Genomic DNA, 23,656 nt, shown 5'->3' with positions numbered 1-23,656 from the left:
AGCAGAAAAGCCCGCCCACCTTGCTTGATAATTGGGTGACGCGCATACCAATCTGCTCCGTCCCATTTGTAGAATAGTGATTGGTTCCTTTTCCCATCTATTACCCGCCGGTCGCGCCCCTGTTGTTCATTGGTCTGTAGAGTTGATTGACAGGGCGTCACCGCCTCCCTTTGTCTCATCTCCAGTAATTAAAGGGAAAGTCCACAACGTGGTTTTGAAATTAAAGGGACCTTTCCCGAAAAAAAAACGCCCTTTAGCTCAAAGCAAATTGTCTCAAAGACAAAGAACTTGTCTGTAATGTAGAGGAAACTAGCAGCCAATCTGCACACAGGAAGGTCCTGTCATCGGTCACAACACTGAATAACTCACACAGTTTTAAATAGTGGACGGTTTATGTACCGAGACCCAGTGAAACACTTGTCCTGCATGCAGTCCAGGCAGATCATTCATACATAAAGTACTTTGAGGGAGTAGAAAGACAACAGAATGCTGAATAAAGTGTCACAGTTCCAGAGAAAGTGCAGTGCAGGCAGGCAATAAGGTGCAAGGGCCACGACGAGGTAGATTGGGAGATCAGAGTCATCTTTAGTGTATGAAAGGTCTGTTCAAGAGCCTGATGACAGCAGAGCAGAAACTGTCCTTGAGCCTGGTGGTACATGTTCTCATTGTTTTGTATCTTCTGTCGATGGAAGGAGGGAGAAGAGAGAATGACCGCAGAGTGTGCAGTCTTTGATTACACTGGCTGCTTTACCGAGGCAGTGAGAAGTATAGACAGAGTCCATGGAGGGGAGGCTGGTTTCTGTGATACGCTGAGCTGTGTCCACAACTCTCTGCAGTTTCTTACAGTCTTGGGCAGAGCAGTTGCTGTACCAAATCGTAATGCATTTGGATAGGATGCTTTCTATGGTGCATCTGAAAAAACTGGTGAGGGTCATCAGGGACGTGCCAAATTTCCTTAGTCTTCTGAGGAAGTAGAGGCGCTGGTGAGCTTTCTTGGCCATGGTGTCTATGTGGTTGGACTAGGACAGGCTGTTGGTGATGTTCATTTCTAGGAACTTGAAGCTCCCAACCATCTCCACCTCAGCACCATTGATACATACAGGGACATGTGCTCTGTCCCGCTTCCCGAAGTCAATGACCAGCTCTTTTGTTTTGCTGACACTGAGGGAAAGGTTGTTGTCTTGACACCATGCCACTAGGTTCTCTATCTCCTTCCTGTACTCCATCTCGTTGTTATTTGACATCGAGCCCACAACAGTAGTGTCATCCACAAGCTTATAAATGGTGGCTTTTACAAGGGTTAGGAGGACCTTGTTGTGTTAAAGTCTTATCTAAAAGACAAGCACCTCCAACAGTGCAGCAGTCTGTTTGGTCAATGATAGCTTGAAACTTTGTCACTGACACTGCAGTGGGATAGCCTTGGTCTGGGCACATGTGATGTTGGAACCGGTGAGGAAGTGAAGGGTTAAGAATCGCAACCATACCTATAACTGGCAAACAAAATATATATATATGCATTTATATTTCTTTAGCAAGGACTAGAAAGCTGCTGACCCACTAGTTAGGTTGGAACGTTAAGTATGTTTGTTTCAGGTAACAAACCATTCCGATATGTCAGACGGTGGCGATACTGAGTGTAATTAACATCGAGGTGAAGACTTGGTCTGAACAATGAAGGGTGATGCCTGCCTTTGAAAGCCTTGATTATAACTCAATTATACTAAGACAAAAGGTGTGATAGCTGTCTCGGGATCTCTATAGCTTGACCGAAACTTGCGGCGCCGTTTGCATGGGATGTGCGTGACAATTCCTGTATAAATGTCTGTCTGCCCTTTGTTCGGGGAGAACTCGGGAAGCGACTCTTAGTGAGTGCTGAAGAGAATTCTCCTAGCGGTGCACTGCTAATAAAGGTATTTGTTCGAATCAACCTTGTGGCACTGTGTTACTTACAGCGGACGGAAAGGGAAAATTAATTCAGGGACGACAATTTGGCGAGCCAGCCAGGAGTCCAAGACGAGGTTTCGGAAGCAGCGTGAGCGACCGACGGGGATAACGGCCACCTGAGACGGACAGGCCCACATGGTACGATTCACCTTGATCCCTCTCAGGCAGTCGGACACCTGATCGATCCCTTCGCTTACCGACAATCCTCTGACGGACTCCTCGCAAACCTGTCCGAGTGCCACAGGTAAGGAGGGGTTCGAGTCCCCAGTTAAGTTAATTTCTGTTCGGGGTTCGAGTCCCCAATTAAGTTAAGTTCTGTTGGGGGTTCAAGTCCCCAGTTAAGTTAAGTTAACTTCTGTTCGGGGTTCGAGTCCCCAGTTTTGGGTTTGGGATTTTAAGTTGTGAATTTCAAGGTTTTGAGCTCTAAGTTCTGAGATCGGTTCTCCGGTACTACCACCCTGCCTTAGACCGGTTCTTAAGAGGGGAAATCCCCCACGCAAAGGTCAGGAACCTGAAGTGGGTGAAGGAAAGAGACCGATCTTATAGGTAATTGCAGCGATTTGTACCGTCCGATCGGGTAGAATACAAAAATGGAACAAACTCTCGATAAGTCTGGGTCCAATACCCCACTATCTAAGTTATGTAAAGACGATCCGAAGAACGAGAGTAACTTCCGTAAATTATCAGCATGCATCAATAAGAAATTGGGAAACGAAATATGGCCATTGGGGGGAACTTGGGACGTAGATAAATGCCTAAAGGCAGAAAAGGCAATTTGGGAGCGGAATACAGGGGAAAAATGGAAATTATTAATGTCCACTTGGAGAAAAACGGCCGAAGACCTAACAAATAAATCTAAGCAGGCTAGCTGGGAACATAATGCGCGCAGAAGGGCAATTAGTGTGTGTGGTGAACAGGGAAATCCTAAGAGTTGGGAAGTCCTGAAGTCTCAGTGCAGAGACCACGATGCTGAAAGGAGCAGAAGGGAGAGAGGAGAGGTAAATGAGGTGTATAAGGAGAAGAGCAGAAATAAAAATAAAAGTAGTAAGGATAAAGTGGGGTACCTCCCGACATGTCTGGCGTGCCCGTTGTTCCAAAGTAATGATACGGACGAAGAGGAGGAGGATTGGATGGTCCGACCCACAGCCCCTACCTACCCCCTGGTTTCATTGCCGCCCCCATATAATGCGGCTAGCTCGCCAGCCGTCCCGCCCTTACCACCAGCTACTGCTAGCCAAGTCCCGCCCACAGGACAAGTCCATGGCCCTATTGCGTCCCGAACCAGGATGCGGCTTAGTCGAAGGGAAAGCCCACAGACAGGTGGCTCTAAGGCCACAGACAAACGACGAAGCTTTTTGGCAAGGGACGGTCCTTCAGTAGATTCTCAGACGGACACCGACTCTGATTCTACTACTGATTATGGCAACCCTACAGATCCCAGCCTACCAACCATGTTGAACGGGGTTAAGGGAGCCAAGGTTAAGAAACAATTCCCCAACAGGAGTGTTCCCAATCATGATCCAGCCCAAGCCAGCGCTAATCCTACAATCCAAATTTACACTCCTTGGAAGCCTCAGGAGTTGTGCTTAATCATGAGTCAGGCGCCCAACCATAAAACCAACCTGGAGGATTTCATCGGTTATGTGATTGGAACAATTCAGATGTATCAGGCCGCCCCCCAAGACCTTTTCAGTCTTTGTTGCATGACCCTTACGACTAATGAAGTGGCACAGTGGAAAGAACACCTGGGGAACTATGCTGACTGGACCTTTCAGGCGGCCGTCCGGCCTCAGGACCAGGTGGCCACTATTAGAACTGCCCTTCGTAAAACCCTCCAACAGCCTATTGACATTAACTAAAGTTTTAGAATGCCGACCAAAACAGGGTGAGGACGGCCCAGACTTTTGGGACCGTTTCTGTTCACTTTACGGTACCTCTGCGGGGGACGATGCCTACAACAGAGGCAATGCCTCCCCCCAGTTTAACACCCTCCTACTACAATGCATCCCTGCGGGAGTGGCCTCAGCTATCCGCACTAATGACATGAACTGGCCTGACCACACACGACAAGCCATGAGGAGGGCGCTAGTCCCCTTCTGGAGTAACGGGCGCGATACGAAAGCCACAAAGGTAAAACAGGAAATGGTGCAGAGACCCCCTCGGCCCCAACCTTCCTACTCCGACAATACGGGCTATCAAATGGAGCAGCAATTTTGCGTTCCAGAAGGGGTTGACTGGTCCGGTAAAGGATACCCACTGTACCCCAATGACTTAAGAACCCCAGTGTACGGGCCCCCTTGTGGACCACCACCACCACCATCTTGTAATTAGCTAGGACCCATGGGCATAGGAAAAGACCGGTGGCATACTACTCCACTCGGCTGGACCCAGTTGCAAGGGGACTTCCACCATGCTCACAAATGCTTCCAGCCATTTATTCCCTAGTAACAGCAGCCTCCAGTATAACCCTGCAACAGGCAGTGATGGTTTATTCCTCCCATACCGTAACGGCACTCTTAACTTCTCACCAGACGCAACACCTTACCCAGGCCCGCTTAAACAGATATGAGGTAGCACTCCTGAATAACCCACTCCTCACTTTTGCCTACTGTATGACCATTAATCCTGCCACCTTCCTAGAGGCCCCACCTGAGGATCTTGCGGACCCACCTCATGACTGGCTAATGCGTAACCACTTTTTAACTGCACCCCGTCCGGACCTTTCAGATAAGGCCATCCGGTCAGCCGACTTAAACCTGTACGTCGATGGTAGTTCCTACATTTCTGAACAGGGCACCCACCTTAGCGGCTATGCCGTGGTAAACGACTCCCAAAGTGTGGAATCTGCATCTCTGCAGCCCCCAGTCTCTGCCCAAAAAGCAGAACTCTTTGCCCTGACCCGAGCTTGCATTTTAGCCAAGGACAAAGTAGCTAACATCTTCACTGACTCCCGCTATGCTTTTGGAGTTGCCCATGATTTTGGCCAACTCTGGGCAACACAGGGGATTTCTGACCTCTGCAGGTAGCCCCATACAGAATGCGGCTTATGTAAAGAACCTCCTCCAAGCCATCCTCCTCCCAAACAAATTGGCCATCATTAAATGCTCCGCTCACCTTTCAGATGCCTCCCTAATAACCCAGGGCAATAACAGGGCAGATACAGAAGCAAAATTGGCAGCACACCAGGGGTCTAAAACCGTTTCCACTATGGAAAAACAAGCAGTTGTTTGCAAGTCAAAGACAGCGACGCCGGGCACCCCAGACATGGTCACTGTGCAGCACTTACAGGGGGACGCCCCTGACTCAGAAAAACAAATGTGGAAGGCGCACGGGTGTCCGCACTCTGCGCTACACGGCCTCTGGCTTACTCCAGTCGGTCAAGTATGTATACCTGATTCTTTGTTACCAACGCTTATTGACTGCCTACATTCTGACACCCACCTTGGCGAGGAGGGAATGAGTAACATTTTACTACGTACCTGGTGGCAGCCCAGATTGGAGGAAGCAGCACAAGGCAAAATACGGTTGTGCTTGATATGCCAACAAACCAATGCTGGGAAAGGGGTGAAGTGCACCACAGGCAAAACCCCCTTGCCAGGTGGTCGTTTTGAATGTATACAACTCGACTTTATTGAATTGCCGCGTGTACATTGTTACAAGTACTGTCTTATTATTGTTGATGTATTTAGGAGATGGATTGAAGCTTTTCCAACCACTAACAATAAGGCCTCAACAGTGGTAAAGTTATTACTTACAGAGGTTATACCAAGGTTTGGGGTACCCGACGGATAAGTTCTGACAATGGCCCACACTTCATAGGGAAAATAAATAAGGAATTGTGCGAGGCACTGCATATCGAACAGCAGTTCCACTGCACCTACCACCCTCAAGCAGCGGGTGTAGTAGAGAGAGCTAACAGCACCCTTAAGAATAAACTAACCAAATTAGTGTCAGAGACAGGTCTAAACTGGTTGAAGGTTCTCCCCTTAGCATTATACCATATGAGAATCACCCCCCACTCAGCCACCGGGGTATCGGCTGCTGAAATCGTCTACGGGCGTCCGGGAAGAACCCCATGGGACGCCGCCACCCAACCTCCCACACAGGTTGATCTTAATATCATGGGGGATGAACTACAAAGGTATTTCAGAAAACTTATGTCCTCTTTAAAGTTTCTTCATTCGCAGGTGGAGAGTGCCTTTAAACCACCTGAAGGGCAGAACACGGAATTGCCTGACCTGGAAATCGGAGACTCGGTACTGATACGGGATTGGGAGCACCCTAAACTGGGACCTCGGTGGAAAGGCCCCTTCCAGATACTACTCCAAACACCAACAGCTGTGAAAGTAAAAGGCCAGGAACGTTGGATTCATCTGAGCGACTGCAAACGATGGCCACCGGAGGAAAGCTAATACCTTTTAAATTCGAACTCCTCACCATTACCAGTACTCTTGTGTGGGCGTTAGAGGTTAATTTGTTTTACAAAATACATATGCAGCTACATGGGAATCGCACCGTTTGTTACCCCTTGGCAGAGCAGTGGAAGGCCTTTTTATAGCCACACCAAGCTGGAGCCCCAGGGCCATCTTAAAGTATGAATTTTCAAAAACAAAGTGTGTTGGGCAGACGGGAACTTACAGGAGGGTGCTGCCGGGTAAATGCTTGCAGGGAACAGTAACAGGACCTAATAGTACAGCCCACCACCAGTCTCACCCCCACTGTTTCACCGGCACAGGGTGGGGTTGTGGGCTAGCAATTGTACAGCATACGATAGCATGTGCTGCCACTACCTGTACAGAGAGGAATTGCGGGTTTAAAGGGGGATGGTTTAGCTGTGAGTGCGCTGCCACCAGGTGTGCTACGTTACTTGCAGGAGAGCGATGGGTTTGTGGAGAAGGGAACGGGACCCACGTGAGATTGTCTAATGTCTCTTTAGAATGGCTAACCAGGGAGAATTACCTGAGGGAGCATGGGAGAAATGTTACTGGGATCTCTTGGTATTCTCAAATGCCTAGTCCACGGCAATCGGGTAATGTAACCTGCTACCGGGCTAAGGAGGGGTATGTGTTCCTCTTTAGTGGAACTTACCCACTCTGCCAGCCTGGTTTGCAATAGGAACGATCGGGCTGGTCACGGTCCCCTGCCCCCAGAAGGCTCATGTCCGACGAAGACTTGTGGTGTGGTCAGTTAGTGAGGAGTTCTGTGAGGATTGGAGGGATCCTTTGTCATTGGGATCTCCCTTAGCATCGTTAGGCTATGGATCCCTGAGTACTCTCTCTCTGGGGGGTTCGGCAGGAACTATAGCCACAAAAAACCAGAACTACCTTATTTGTGGACTGGCTGCACTGGGAAACAGTACTATGGAGGGCCTGAAGGCGGTGAACCGGGAACTGGCAGAGCTTTGACTTTATGCCCAGCAGAGTCGGTATGCTGTGGACTAACAGTTGGCTCAGCAAGGAGGAGTATGTGCTATAGTTGGGGACAAATGTATCACCAACGTGAGAGATGAGTCCTACAACATCTCCCATGCCATTCAGGACATTCAGACGCAAGTAGGTAGCGTTAGACAGGGATTTACGGGAGGGACAAGTTGGTTGGGGTGGCTGCTGGGAGGGTTGTGGGCATCATACCTGCTGCATGGAGCTGTGGAACTAATAGTGATTATAATAGTATGCCCTGTGGTGCTGGCCTGTCTAAATACCTGTTGCAAGGTCCTTATTAATGAGCTCTTGGCCCCGTTCTCAGAGCCGCTCTAGTTTATCAAGAAATGATAAAAAGGAGGGAAGCGACTCTTAGTGAGTGCTGAAGAGAATTCTCCTAGCGGTGCACTGCTAATAAAGGTATTTGTTCGAATGGACCTTGTGGCACTGTGTTACTTACAGCGGACGGAAAGGGAAAATTAATTTCGGGACGACACCGGGACCGTGAGACAGATTCAGGGGGCAGGAGTGAGGCCATGTATGCAGCTGGGATCGGCACCTGGAGACAGGATAGCCGAGAGTGTGAGTGAGAAGTGAGGAGGGCAAGAGCAACTGTGTCCAAACCCACACACGTCAGTGACAGAGGGAGGGAGGGAAGGTGTGAGCACGTTCCAGGCAACGGCTACCTGTGTGTTCACCAGTGTCAACGTTAAATCTGGTGCATAAACCAAGGAAGCCAACTTCATTACAGTGCAGGAGCTGGTCAGCAAACAATCTCCCAGTCAAACAAAAAACAAGGCTCCAAGCTTCAAAAAGTAAATCTGCAGGAGCTGGAAGTAAAAACACAAAATGTTGACATTACTCAACGTCTGAAATAACGTCTGTGCTGTGAGAGACAGTTAACAGTTCCGGCCAGCTTCTCCTTCTTTCCCCACAGATGTTACCTGATCTTCTGAACATTTCCAGCATTTGCTGTTTTTATTATGGCCCTGGAACTTACAGTTTTAGTTCTGCGACCCACACCATTCAGATCTCCCCTGTACCTTTCCTCATCTCTCAAGTAGGCACTACACAAACATTGGGTTCAACAAGTTCAGCTTATAACTTTGGTTTTACACCAGTTGCTGGTAAAGATCAAGCCAGTTGTTGTTTCCTTACTAATATAAACTAAAAATGCCAAAGGATATAAAAGCATGAGGGGCACAGGCAGGGTGAATGCAGCCAGGCTTTTTCCCAGGGTTGGGGAATCAAGAACTAGAGGGCACAGGTTTAGGGTGAGAGGGGAGAGATTTAATAAGAATCTGAGGGGCAATTTCTTCACACAGAGGGTAAGATAAGATTTCTTTATTAGTCACATGTACATTGAAACACACAGTGAAATGCATCTTTTGCGTAGAGTGTTCTGGGGGCAGCCCGCAAGTGTTGCCACGATTCCGGCACCAACATATAATGCCCACAACTTCCTAACCCATAAGTCCTTTTTTTTTGGAATGTGGGAGGAAACCGGAGCACCAGGAGGCAACCTACGCAGACACGGGGAGAACGTACTAACTCCTTACAGACAGTGGCAGGAATTGAACCCGGGGCGCTGGCGTTGTAAAGCATTACACTAACCGTTACACTACCGTGCCTGCCCCATGGTGAGTATCTGGAACGAGCTGCCAGAGGAAGTGGGTGAGGCAGGTACATTAACGACATTTAAAAGGCACTTGGACAGGTACACGGATAGGAAAGGTTTAGTGGGATATGGGCCAAGCACGGGCAAATGGGACTGGCAGATGGGCATCTTGGTTGGCATAGACCAGTTGGGTCGAAGGGCCTGTTTCCGTGCTGGGTGCCTCTCTGATTCTATATTCTGCGGGTTGCTGGTGTCCACGAGGAGTAGATGTTTATATTTCAGTGCTTTTGCTAAATATGCTTATCCACCATTAAGTCCAGTACAATAACGTCCCTCACACTGTCCTTTGGCAGTCTCAGCCTGTTCCACGCTCCTCACCTTTTTGTACATGGGATGGAGCCTTTAACTATGAGAAGAGGTTGGACAGGGTGTGTTTGTTTTCCTTGGAATGGAGGAGGCTGGGGGGGTTGGGGGGGGGGGGAACGATCGAGGTGACCAGAATTAGCCAGGGCACAGATAGGAGCAATAGTAACAGAGGTGTCTAAAACCAGAGGGCACAGGTCTTGGGGAAGGGGTTCAGTTCAGGTCAGCTTCTCCTTCTCTCCCCACAGATGCTACCCGAGCTGCTGAACAGTTGCAGCTTTTTCTGTTTATAACCTGACCCTGGAATTTACTGTTTTAGTTCTGTGGTTTCGAGGGGATCTGAGGAAGAGGTTGGGAACCTGGAACGCACTGTCTGGGCGGGTGGTCGAGGCAGAGGCTCACTACGTTTAGCATTTAGATGAACACTTGAATCACCAAGGGTGAGGACTGTGCTGGATTTGGGATTAGTATTGATGGTCAGCAGGGATGTGTTGGGCTGAAGGGCCTGTTTCAGTGCTGTCTGACTCTCTGACTCTGCTGATTAATTTTTCCCAGTCCTGCTGAAAGGTAAAGAGGTTTCAAGGTGCAGAGAAAGGGGGGCGGGGAGGAGAGAACAAACAGGATGTGCAGTAGGGTGAACGGCGGGAGGGATTACGTGACAAAAGAGGGAGGTGATGGAACAAGTCAAAGGCCCAAAGCAAAATACTGAGGATGCGGGACCTCTGAAATAAAATCAGGAAACGCTGGAGAATCTCAGCAGGTCGGGCAGCATCTGTGGAGAGAGAAGCAGTTAACATTTAAGGTTGAAGACTTTTTATCAGAAACAACGATTAGACGAGAAGAATTGTGAACGAGGGGAGTAGAGTAGTTTTCTGGAATGAAAGGAGGAAAATACAGTGGCTGGAAACTTGGAGAACCCCAGAAAGTGGAATCCAGTGAGATGCACAGTGTTCGGTCAGGAAATGAGGTGCAGAGAGTAGAGCGGTTCTTGCTCCCAGAAGGTGTTGCTCCTCGAGCTAAAGTTGGGTCTCACTGAAATAAAGGAAAAGCTTGAAACCAGAGGTCAGAGCTGGAGCGGGTTGGAGAATTAGTCATAAGCAATTGGAAACTCGGTACCACTTGCAGACAGAATGGGGCTAGTTCGACAGCAGCCTGCTACCCGTCTCCCTGTTGTAGTCGACCACACAGAGTGGAGTGTCACTGGGGTCCAAAATGGTGGGGTGATGTAGAAGCAATGTGACTTCATTAACATGTAGGGTAGATGTGAAAGGATGTTTCCACCGCTAGGGTTACTGAATTGTCCATTTGATTAAGGCTAGGAGGCATTTCTTCTGAGAGTTGTGAATGTTTAGTCTTTACATAGATGAATAATTATTGAATCACAGCCAGGTCAAGTGTCATGAGAATCAGACAGGACATTGGGCATCGATCGGTCAAGATGTGATTGAGGGAAAGTGCAGGGTAGAGGATGCACACGGAGACACAGGGGTCACAGGAACCCTGGAGCAACACACACACAGCTGGAGGAACTCAGTGGGTCAGGCAGCATCTGTGGAGGCTGAGGGATGGTTGATGTTTCGGGTCGAGACCCTGAATCAGAACTGTCGGCTACCAGTCACCACCTCCTGTCTCCCGTCTCCATCTACCCATCATCTCCCTCCTTACCTGGTTCCACCAATCACCTGCCAGCTCCTGCCTCACCCCTCCCTCTCACCTCTTTACATTGCCTACCCCCCCTCGACACGCTCAGTCCTGATGCAGGGTCTTGACCCAATACATCGACCACCCCTTTGCTCCCACGGATGCTGCTCGACCTGCTGAGTTCCTCCAGAGTTGGTTTTTTGCAGGAAGATGCAGAGAGTTTGAGTGCAGGGAATGAATGTGGAGCCAATCAAATTGTTGCTTTGTCCTTCATGGTTTTCGAGTTTCCTGAGAGTTGTTCCTATTTCTCATTTGCAATGCTGAATAGTTGTGGGTTATCAAGTAACTCAAAGAATTTTATTACTATATATTCCTGCCAAGTACCCTGATGTTGGCAGGGAAGGCAGGAGGGAACTGGAATGACTTGTAGGTGTGAGTTTGGTGAATTCCCTGAGTAAATGCCATTTGACCATATGGTACTAACATTCTCAAGGTAATAAAGAGGCATTAACTAACTTGTCACAACTGTGATCAGGCAGCCACATTATCTCCTCTTCCACATCAAACCCCTCAGAACTTCTGCAGGAGATGGTACATCCATCGACAGGCAGGGGTTAAATCCAGTACAACCAAGTCAGTATAAACTCCCCACATAGGAAGGAAAGAGCAAGCGGGTGACGCAAGGTTGAAACATCTGATGTGGACACTTCTCGACAAGAGCCATCGCATGTTACTTGACCAGTGCACATGAATGCACCAACATTTTGTTCTGTGCTTAAAACAATGCAGCTTAGCTGTCGTAACAAATACTTTGTGCACGAGTTCTGTGTATTGCACATTTGCAAGAATGCATATTTCAAGAATTTTTTTAAAAATCCACCCTCCATATGGTCAGATCACCATTCAGGTCAGTGTTCAAACACCACACAACATCCCAAAGCAGTGCAAACTGGAATTTGAACAGTGAAGTGTCTTAAGGAAAATAAAAGATAGATTTATCTAGTTCCTTTCACAGCCTCAGGACTTCCCAAAGCTCTTTACAACCAATTAGTTATATTTTGGATTGTGCTAAGATGAAGGAAATGAGAAGTTTAAGCTGTTTAAAAGTTTAAACCAACCATTTAAACAAAAGAATCAGGAAATTCTCAGCAGGTCAGGCAGCATCTGTGGGGAGAAGAAACAGTTAATATTTCAGATAGTTGTTCTTTCATCAGAACTAAATCCAAGTCATTTTGGATGAAGGACAACTCTAGTTCTGGGCAACAGGGAGAACCTCTCTGCTCTAGGAAATGGCAGCCCTGGCATCTTTCGTCTTCACCCAAGAGAACACAAGAACTATGGAGCCCTGGACATGATAAAAGATGTAGAGAGATATGGGTCTAATGTGTGTGAGCAGGATTGTCGTGGAGACACGTCACAGTCTGCATTGATGAGGTGGGCTGAAAGATTTGTTTCTGTACTGGACGATTCCATGATTACTATAGAGCCCCTTGATGTAATAAAAGACCCAGGAATGAATTCAAAATCCAGTCTCTCTCTCTCTCTCTGTACAAGTACTGAGGAGATGCCATTTTTTATACGAGGCACTAAGTTATAACCCAGTCTCACCTTTTGATGCCGATGGGGATTTGGCACAGAAGAGATGAAACCTGGGGCAGATCAGCCAAACACAAACATTGTCATTGTATCTGCCTCCACTGCTCCTCTGGCAGTTCCAGATATTCACCACCGTGTGTGAAAAACTTACCACAAGACCTCCTTTAAATTCCTCTGCTCACCCAACTTGAGGACCAACCTCATCATTTACCTTTAAGCTTACCGAACTGCGGACCCCATTCCCAATGGGTTCCTCCACTGACACTTCAATCACTTACTTATCCTCATTTCCTAAAGCAAGGTCAAGTACAGCCCCTTCCCTTGTAGGACTCTCTACAACCTGCTTCAAAAAACCCTCTTGAATGTGTTTTATGAATTCCTCCCCATCAAAGCCCCTTGCACTAAGGCAATTCCGGTAAACATTGGGAAAGTTAAAATCCCCCACTACTACAACCCTATTGCTTTTACGCCTTAATGTGATCTGCCTACACATCTGTTCTTCTAACTCCTGCTGACTATTGGTAGGCCCATAGTATAACCCCAGCAGTGACCCACCTCCCCTTTCTTGTTCCTAAGTTCTACCCACATAGGCTGATCCCACTGAGTATTCTCCCCGATCAGCATTGCAACACCCCTTCCTCTTTTTTCACCCATCACACCTGAACCTTCTGTACCCTGGAACAGTGAGCTGCCAGTCCTGACCTTCCTTCAACCACACTTCCAGGATTACAACAATATCACAACCTCCTGTCCTGATCCACTCAGCTCATCTGAATTACCTGCGAGGCTCCTTGCATTAAAGTAAGTGCAGTTAAACCTACCGGCCCTCTCATGCTTCCCTTCCTGTGTCTGTCTGCTCCTCTCCCTGGACTTGTCTGTTCCACACGAGGCAGCCTCCCCACCTACTGCTCTGTCACTCTGCACCCACCCCCCCCCCTCACTAATTTAAACCCTCCCGAGTAGCACCAAGGATATTGGTTTCCCTCCAGTTCAGGCACTTGTCCTTCTTGAACGGGCCACCCTGCCCCAGCAGAGATTCCAATGATCGACGAACCTGAAGCCCTCCTTCCTACACCATCTCTTTCTTCTGGCCCATCTTCCCATTCCAGTGATCAAACCTAGTCAACAGGGTAAATCATATTTGGCAAATTTGCTCAAATTCCTTGAAGATGTAACCAGGAGAGCTGAACTGGAGATGTGGTGTATTTAGATTTCCAAAAGGCATTTGACAAGGGGCCACACAAGAAGCTAGTAGTATTGGTGGGAGTGTGCAAGCATGGATTGAAGATTGGCTGTCAGAGTTGGAATAAATGTGTCCTTTTCAGGCTGAAGGCAAGTAACAAGCAGAGTGCCCCAGGGGTTGATTCTTGGCCCCCAACTGTTCACTATTGAATGACCTGGAGGAGGGGGTGAAATGCAAGGTTTTCAAGTTTGCTGATGTTAAGAAAATAGATGGAAGGGTATGTTGTGATTGGGACATTGAGATTCTGCAATGGGATTGGAATAGATTGAGATTGGATGAAAATCTGGACAAATAGAGTTCAATGGGGGGGGGGGGGGGGGAAGAGAGAGAAAGTGTGAGGTCATGCACTTCAGTAAGGGGAAATCACAAGGCAGATTATTATCCAAGTGGAGAGAGACTGCAAGTGAGTGAAGGTCAGAGGGATCGAGGTGTTCTGGTGCATGAATAACAGTGAGCTGGCAGATCCAACAAGTAGTTAAGGCAGCAAATGGCACATTGATCTTTATTGAGAAGAGGTTGGAGTTTAAGAACAGGGAGGTTGTGCTCCAGTTGTACCGGGTGTTGGTGAGGCCACACCTGGAATACTGAGCACAGTTCTGGTCCCCTGACTGAAAAAAGGATACAGTAACATTGGGGGCAGTCTGAAGGAGATGCCCCAGGGTAGTTCCTGGGGTTGGGGGTGGGAATTGTCCTGTTGAGGGATGGTAGACACTTGAGGTCTGTATTCCTTGGGGTTTGGAAGAATGAGGGCTGACTTTATTCAAACATACAAGATCCTGAGGGGGATTGACAGGGAGATGTTGGGATGTTTCCACTGGTGGGAGAGTCACGAACAGGAATAGGGGCGGTCATTGAGGTGTGTAGAAATGTCTTCTCTCAGAGGGTAGTGAGTGCTGGAGACGGGATCATTGGATATAAGGTAGCGGTAGATAAATAATTTGAAAGAAATATAGAGGAATTGAGGGTCATGGGAACCGGCAGAGAGGAGTTGAGGGAAGCATAGATCAGCCATGATCACATTGAATGGTGGGGCGGGTGCGAGGGGCTGAGTGGCCTTCTCCTACTATCTTCTGTGTTCTTGACTAAACAAGTTTAGGTTGATGAGCAATATGGCATCAGACTAATCGAAGGATAAGCAAAAAGAACATCTTCCAGGTCTGCGTTCCTCATCAGAATGGCAATATAACGATAGTGCAGGTATATAAGACACATTGGTTGCACGTGGACAAAGGATTAATAACAATCACATATCCAATTTTAAAATGCAATTTAAAGTTTAATAAACATTAATGCTGCCTTTTAATTAAACATATAAGTTATACAAGGCATCAACAGCATTTTTTTTTGTGCTTAAAACAATGCAGCTTAGCTGCTGTAACAAATAAAGTTACTTTGTGTAAGAGTTCTGTGTATTGCACATTTGCAAGAATGCATATTTTGTATTTTTTAAAAACGATTCCATACCCATATATTCAGATCACCACTCATGGCACAGTATTCAAACACCACACAGCATCCCATGGCTGTTGAGTCTTGCAAAAAAAAACTGTTTCAAATCCTGGTCGGAGAGGAGACATTTTAGAATAAAACATTTTTTTTAAACTGACAAACCTAGCCATTGACATGACTAAGACTCTTAGTGGCACGCACGCCAACACTCACAATACACTTCACATTTTAGATTGAAATATAAAACATATTCAACACGAGTACTTCAATATTAACCAAGTTGCAGCATACTGCCAAGGCACTCCTTCAAATTTGATGAAGCCATGATCCTTTTAGTGACACTTGATGCCGGCCGTCCCTACTCCATCAACACAAAGTCTTTGTCATCGGCTCAATTGGCAATGGAACTCGAGTTAAGACGATATCCGCTAAATCACCTCAAAACGTTCTCCACAAAAATAGCATCACTGAATACCCTTGAGATGTGCAGCGGGAAAACCAAGCCAATGATCTGGAATGATTATAACTTCAGAGTGGACCGACAGATAAGGGATTTTGTGACTCCTTGTGAACACTCTGGGCCAATGGCACATTAGCAAGATGGTGTGCCAACCCCGTAATGTTCAGAAAGCACTGCAGGTGATTTTTCTAACCTTCAGGTCCTAAGTGGGACTTTATTTGTCATCTTAAGTACCCAAGGCACTGGGATGATACAAATTCCCTTGGGAGAAAGTTTACTGTTCCACAAAAGTTTACTGCAATAATTCAGGAGTAGTGGGTTAATAGCAAATCTACAATTTGTGTCACTGGGACTTTTGTTTAAATAAATGCTTTCAAGTATTACATCAAAGAGCCTCAGGCTACAAGCCCAGGCTTTTCAAAACAATTTGGTATCAAAATTTTTGAACAATTATTTTAAAGCTGGCTGAGATGTATTCTGAGAGGAAAAAAAGCTATGGCAAGATAATTCACCGTTCACATAGGTACCTGCAGTGTGCACGGTTTCTGCCAATTAATTTGTAGGTGGAACCTCTCGTGACACACTCAGGCCTCCTGAAATGTCACATCGTGTAATTGGGTGTAGTCTGAAAGAATTGCAGCTGGTCAGTATCTGTAGTTCATATGGAGCAGTTATCTTTTTAACAGTACATACAAACATTTATCATGACATGATTACAATATGCTTTTGCAAACTTTAAGGCTCTTGTTACATCACAGGACCATTATTTGTAGAATACAACAAAACAGATTCTCTGGTTATACTGGCTGAGGCACCTTGCCGAGAGAAAAGCTTTGCAGTCAAATCTCACAGCAACCTGCCCAGACCTGGAAATGCAGTGGAAACATTTGTCATTTCAAAGCACTAAGAGAAACCAAATGCATTAGGCTGATGGAACACTAGGGATAGCTAAAAGTGCTATAAAAGCAAATTTTAAAAGCTAGCTTGAAACTTCAATCTGAAATATCAAGCCTAAGAGAGCCTGCACAAGGGTTTTCCACGTTGCTGCAGTCCAGCAGCTCATTCACTGCCCCCACACCAAGTTAGGTTTTACCCTCAGTGCTGTGATTACAGGCACTCTGATGCATCAATACAGAAAGGACAACGTGACATTATAAACCATTCTCACCCAAACACCCTTCAGGCAAGATGTTGAAACAGGAAGGGCAACTAAAAACATCAACTCTGGTATTAGTTTGGAGATTCCCAGAACCAAGGGATATTTCTTTAAAAACTGAAGATGTTGAAATGTAAGAAAGTCCAGCACAGGGCCTGAAGTATCTGAAAAGTGAATTAAGTTGATTTCATACGAGAACCGTGCACTTTGTAGGGTCTGAATGCAAACCCTGACAGGGTTGTGGGGAACATGCATTCTGTAATGGTGACTGGACTTGGTCAGTAAAGTTCAGAGACAATTACATAAGTTGAAAGCAGCAGGCAACACTTGACGCTGTAGCTACACACAGTCAGTATCAGCAGGACAGTGGAAGAAATTTAAAGAGATGATGAGGGAAAAGACACAAGATGTGGTACTGGGTGAGTGCAAGCCTAAATAAATCTATACACTCATGGTGCTTAACAACAGCTCCTCCACTAGATGGTAGTGTACGCCACAGCAAGTCCACTGGTGGCTACCACAACACTTAGGTTACAATTATTCTCGAACCACTGACTGAATGGCTCCATCCTACAGGAAACAAGTTGGAGAACAGACCTACAACACATGTCGGCTAATTATTCCCCAGTCTCAGAGCCCATCAGATTTAGCAGGAGAAATGGAAAGGTGTGATGGATGGAACTCCATCACAGGACGTTTGACACGGTGCAGCACCGGCCTCAAATCTTTGATGCTGAAATGTTCACTTCCTACAATTAATACCCTCACCCCAGTGAACAAAGACAACTTACATGAAAATCTAAACGATGCTCAAAATAAGGGGAAAGGCACCTGGTCACTCCGAAGTGAACTACCAACCGTCATACAAACTTCAAACAAAATCGTGCTCATCACTGATAACTTTACAATAATCTCTGAGTGCACATAATACTCACCTCATTAGAAAAGAGCCACCCACATGCCCCCTGCAGCCCCCCCAGTTATATTGCTGGTGATCATGTAAAATAACCAGAAGCTCCATGATACAATGACCGTTAAAACATAGCAGGCACAATTTACATTCAGGTTGGTAAACAATGATTCAAGTAAAAAAAAATCATTGTATTGAACAGAGTCCTCAAAAGTTGCAAAATGTGATTTGCACAATTCCATTCCAGCCTTCGGAGCTGCCTGGTGGTATCTATGAGCAGAATATCCCACTGCCTGGTTGGAACTGGGTTAGCTGATTTTTACTGGGCAGTGCAATTATCCCTAGGACCGCTCTCATGGTGTGGGAGGGGATCGATATCAAACCCATTACAGCCCGACTGTGTCAGTAGAATGGCCCATCCATATTGTGCTCGACAAGCTTGTACACCCGGGCAGACTGGCTGAGTAACAGTGTCCCGCACAGCAGAGAGTAGCTTCAGGAGGTGTGAAAAAAAAATCAGGCAAACTATTTGAACCAAACACCATTCTCCTTCCAGAAATCAGCACCCATTCAATGGTGAGAACCATTCAACAAACAGCAAGCTGGCAGAGGAATAATCTAAAGCCTTTCAACTACAACACATTCAAAGATCAGACCTGCCTCCGATGGTTGGGAATGCCTCGGTGGGAATATTGAGATGTAGGAACCAAAATGAAAACAGTGGAAAATCAAGTCTGGGCTGAAGTCCCAACATTCATTGTACCTGATAAACCAGCTTTACTTCCAGATTATTCTGCTCCACTTTTTGTTGCTCTGAATTCATGATAGGGGCAAAAATTAAATCCAAAATCAGAAGACAATTGGGTACTGGCAGATAATCTTTTAGATAAAAGTGATACTCAAAGGCGACATTCACTTTCAGCTTGGGTCACAGAATCAAGACCAGAAATGTAAACTCTCTCCCTCCACACAGACACTTGTAGCATTTTCTGTTTTTAGATCAGAGTTCCAGCATCTGTAATTTTTTTGGTGACTTCTGCTGTTCCTCAGGACGTTAATGCTCATGACCGATTTTATTGTTCGTTTCCCCAATCGTCTTCCCCGTTTGTTTAGCTTCCCTGCATTACGGGTACACGTGGGATGGAACTTGGGTCCTAACTGCTTTGTCACCACCTGTTCTGTAAAGTCTTAGTTACTACCCCTACCCAGCAAAATATAACCACTGGATTATCATTCAGATTTACAAACCACGTTGCACTACTTTGCAGTAAGGTTTGCAGGCCTAACATTTGGGTCATCAGTATAAAAAGCTAATGTTGTGACAGAGACGATCCTGTCAACTGGTTTTGTCTGTGAGACCAGTTACTCGCTGAAGCAACACACATCCATGGTTATATAAGCCACATTGTTACCACACCATGTTTCCAGTAAAGTAGGGACAGATTTTTTTTTAAGAAGTTGAGCTAACTCTCATTACCTGCAAACACTGAAAATTATCAATATTGAGACATACTGGTCTGGATTCCAAATCAAGCAAAGCGTTCACATCAGAGGAAAAATGTCTTGGGTTTAGCTCAATACTGTGGTACAACTCACCCTGCCACAGGTGCAGTTGACTTACAAGACCTTTAAGCAGCGGAGGTGCAGCTGCCACATTAAATAGTGCACGGTTTCCACAGGCCCCACAGAGTACTAATTGTTCCAAGGTCATAAATTCAGACTGAATACAGAGACACATCACCACAATGATATTGAAAAGCAAGTAAGGAAATGCATAACCCTTCAAAGTGGAGAGCAAAGTGATGTGAACAAGGTTAATTCACATTTCCTCCCCTGATCTCACATGGGAAGATTATATCCTAAACAAGGACCATGTTACTGGGGTTAGTTCAATTCTGGCCCATTCAAGCTTAAATTGGGAAAATATAGCCCCTGTTCAAATTGAAATTATTAACATTCACATTAACTTCTCAGTTTTAATACTGCATTAATATCTTTTAAAAAAGTCTGCACACAGGCATTCAAAATCTTTTTACATTCTATACAGTGATTGTTATTAGAATTGCAACTTAGGAATGTTTATGGAAGGAAGGATAAAGTTTTAAGATTGCAAGGAACTTCTGTGGGGTGCTAGGAGAAAGGGGCAGTGGTAATCTCCAAATGGCCACAGTGAAAGGACAAGAGATAGAAACATATGTCCAACTGACCCGCACACGTATAGACAAACAAGTAAAGGAAGTACAAATTCCATTTACAGGAACACAAATATATTTTCTGGACATACTCAGATCCGATAAAGAAGCTTCACACTAATTAGGTGTGAAAATTAAGTAACGGGGCTTAGGACAGAAGGGTTGGCACTTCATTCTGTTTAACCTACACTGGCCAGTCTTGTCCACCCGAGCCGTTTGGGCTATTAACCTGGTTTAAATTCTCTTCCCTGCTTCTGCCATCAATCCCCCCACCAACAGTAATTTGGATTTGCTGTGGAAAGATACTTGGCATTGAAAATATTCCCCTTTGACCCAGACCGCGTCAACTCTACGGTAATAGTGCTGGCAACTGCTCTCCCACAGGCTGGTCAACTGGACGACGACACCTTCACTATTTTGACAGTCTGCTGATGACTCGGATCAGTGCTGCGTTCTCATCCTTAAGTCTCTGATTGTCCGCTTTTAAATCTGTTAAAATCTGGGTACAGGGAAGGGAAGAAAAGGTATTTATGTAACATATGAGCTGGCAGTCAGCATTTCTCCTCAAGTAACAGTGAGAGATGGAATAAGTGGAACTGCATTGTTTCAGGTTACAACAAAAACACCACCTTTAGTTTCGCTTGTCGCACCTTACAAGGGAAGTATACCTCTGTTCTCCCAAACGGACCAAAGTCAATGCAGGAAGACAAATATGTATATTGAAATTTGCAACTGGAAATCAGAGAGCCAGGGGACAAGTACAGTGTTAACTCTGTCTGAAGTTCAATGGTCCGAGTGCCATGACGGGACATAAATGCAAAAGGAGACAGAGGGTAGTGGTAGAGGGTTGTTTTCAGACTGGAGACCTGTGACCAGCAGTGTGCCGCAGGGATCGGTGCTGGGGCCACTGTTGTTTGTCATCTATATTAATGACTTGGATGAGAATGTAAGTGGCATAGTTAGTAAGTTTGCAGATGACATAAAAATTGGTGGTATAGTAGACAGTGACGTATGTTATTCAAGGTTACAATGCAATCTTGATCAACTGGGTCAATGGGCCAAGGAATGACAGATGGAGTTTAATTCAGATAAATGTGAGGTGTTGCATTTTGGTAAGACAAACCAGGGAAGGACTTGCACAGTAAATGGCAGGGCCCTGGGGAGTGTTGTAGAACAGAGAGATCAAGGGGTACAGGTACATAGTTCCTTGAAAGTGGTGACACAGGTAGACAGGGTGAAGGTGTTTGGCACACTTGCCTTCATCGATCAGGATATTGAATACAGGAGTTGGGGGACATCATATTGCAGATGTACAACATGTTGGCAAGGCCACATTTGGAGTACAGCATCCAGTTCTAGTTGCCCTGCTATAGGAAGGATGTCAGTAAACTGGAGAGAGTGCTAATGTTGAGAGAGAGATTTTGGCCAGAGACCAAAGAGATTCACAAGGATGTTATTGGGACTGGAGGGTTTGAGTTATTAGGAGAGGCTGGGACTGTTTTTATCCCTGGAAATTAGGAGGCTGAGGGGTGACCTTATTAAAAAGGTATAAAATAAAATTGAGGGGCATAGATAAAGTGAATGACCAGTCTTTTCCCCAGGGCTAGGGAATATAAAACCAGAGGCCACAGGTCTAAGGTGAGAGGTGAAAAGATTTAAAGGTGACATGAAGGGCAAGTTTTTCCACACAGAGGGTGGTAGGTATATGTAACGAGCTGCCAGAGAAAGTGGTAGAAGGGGTACAAATATGACATTTAAAAGACATTTGGACAGGTACATGGATAGGAAAGGTTTAGAGGGATACAGGCCAAACACAGGCAAATGGGACTAGTTCAGGTAGGCAACTTGGTCAGCACGGACTAGTTGGGCCAAAGGGCTCGTTTCCATGCTGTATCACTCTAGGACTCTGTATCAACAATTTAACGTTACTTTTTGATATAAATAGGAGCTTACTTTAAAAAACACGAGTGCTGTGGCTCAGTGGCAGTTATCTGGAGGCAGGTTAAAGGTTCAAATTCCACTGCTGAAAGTTGGCAGTCGTAGCCCTAATGTTGGAGGTGCTCTCTCAGAGAAGCTATAGAAAGAGAGGCTTTGTCTATTCTCGAGTTAAGTGAAAGGGCACAGGTTTGAAGAAGAGCAGGGGAGCTATCCCTAGCCTCTGGCCAAACTCTATCCCTTAACATTATTAAACCATTAGCACATTGCTATTTGTGCAGCTTTGTAACATGGCTGCTGTACCTCCTACAGTGCAACTGTGGTGCTAAAGTACTTGATTGGCTAAAAGGAGTTCTGAGATGGTCCAAAAGGGGCAAGCAAACCACTTACAGAAATGCAAGCCCTTTTCAAAGTCCATGCAAGAAGAACTGGAAAGTGTGAACATGAAGGAGATGGTGCTCAAACTTGCAACTGGATAGAAAATCTATTTTTAGTCACCCACATTTTTCACTGGCCTCATAAAATGTGCGGTGCTCATACTGTACCAGAATATAGAGTGACTTGGATAAGCAAATCCGATGATGGCTTTTGCCTTAAGAGTCAGAGTCACATAGCATGGAAACAGGCCCTTCGGCCCAACTCGTCCATGCTGTGTTGCCCAGTGAGCTAGTCCCATCTGCCCACGTTTGGCCCGTAGCCCTCTAACCTTCTCCTATCCATGGACTTATCCCGATGGCCTTTAAACATTGTTAATGTGCCCACCTCAACCACTACTTCTGGCAGCTTGTTCCAATATGCACCACCCTTTGTGTGAAGAAGCTGCCCCTGATGTCCCTTTTAAATCTCTCGCCTCTGATCTTTAGCTGATGCCCTCTTGTTTTTAGCACCCCCTCTCTGGGATAAAGACTATGTGCCTTCACCCTGTCTATGCCCCTCATGATCTTATACACCTCTATCAGGTCACCCCTCAATCTCCTATGTTCCAGGGAATTAAGTCCTGGTTTGCACAACCTCTCCTTGTAACTCAGGCACCCAAGTCCAGGCAACATCCTGGTAAATCTTTTCTGCACTCCTTCTAGCTCAATAACATCTTCCCTATAACAGGGCGACCAGAACTGTGCACAGAGCTCCAGGTGCAGCCTCACCAATCTCTTGCTTCTTCAATTGAAGAGGCAAGATGGCAACTCACTGATTGCCTTCTTCAATCATTTTTCAAAACAAAAATTCAAGTAATGCAGAAGTCACTGGCAAGGCTGGAATTTTGGTGATGACGTGGTCTTCCTCCTTTTCAATTACCTTTAGCCTCTCCTCCAGTTCAGCTGTCTTCCTTTCAAACGCCCTTCGCTCCTGTTTTAAGAGACAGACACTCATCAATATTCTCCCCACTGACTAAATAACGCAAACCACACAAATACTGATGGTCATAATCTGAATTACCACTCCAGTCCCTACCCTTTATAGAATAAAATAAAACAGCGGTGGCCACTTAAAGCACTGTGCAGGTGTCGGTTCCTTCAGAGCATCTTTGAATTTCTTTCTGCCATATTTTATCCAGCACATCCAATTTTGCTTAAAGTCCTCCAAAAGCATAACCAAAGTCAAAGAACCATACAGTACCAAGCAGGTCCTTCAGCCCAGCACATCCATGCTAACCAAGGACCGATCTATACGTCCCATTTACCATCATACAGCCGATGATTTGAAAGTGCTACCTATGAAGGCCAACGTT

General features: G+C 46.0%; 1 protein-coding gene across 1 annotated transcript in view; it reads right to left on the bottom strand.

Moving 5' to 3' along the window:
• Positions 1-15,127: 15,127 nt before the first annotated feature.
• The window catches only part of LOC127585555 (protein phosphatase 1 regulatory subunit 12C-like), a 61,386-nt gene continuing 52,857 nt past the window's right edge, over positions 15,128-23,656 (bottom strand). Inside the window, exons 21-22 of the mRNA XM_052043114.1 lie at positions 23,224-23,274; positions 15,128-20,491 (exon numbers count right to left, since the gene is read on the bottom strand). Coding sequence (XP_051899074.1) covers positions 20,405-20,491; positions 23,224-23,274 — 138 coding nt within the window. The 3' untranslated portion in view covers positions 15,128-20,404. The remainder of the gene's footprint in view (positions 20,492-23,223; positions 23,275-23,656) is intronic.

Source organism: Pristis pectinata, chromosome 33 (genome assembly GCF_009764475.1).
Source record: "Pristis pectinata isolate sPriPec2 chromosome 33, sPriPec2.1.pri, whole genome shotgun sequence".
NCBI lineage: Eukaryota > Metazoa > Chordata > Chondrichthyes > Rhinopristiformes > Pristidae > Pristis > Pristis pectinata.
The sequence above is the reverse complement of the archived record's forward strand: the minus strand, read 5'-3'. Positions and strand labels throughout refer to the sequence as shown.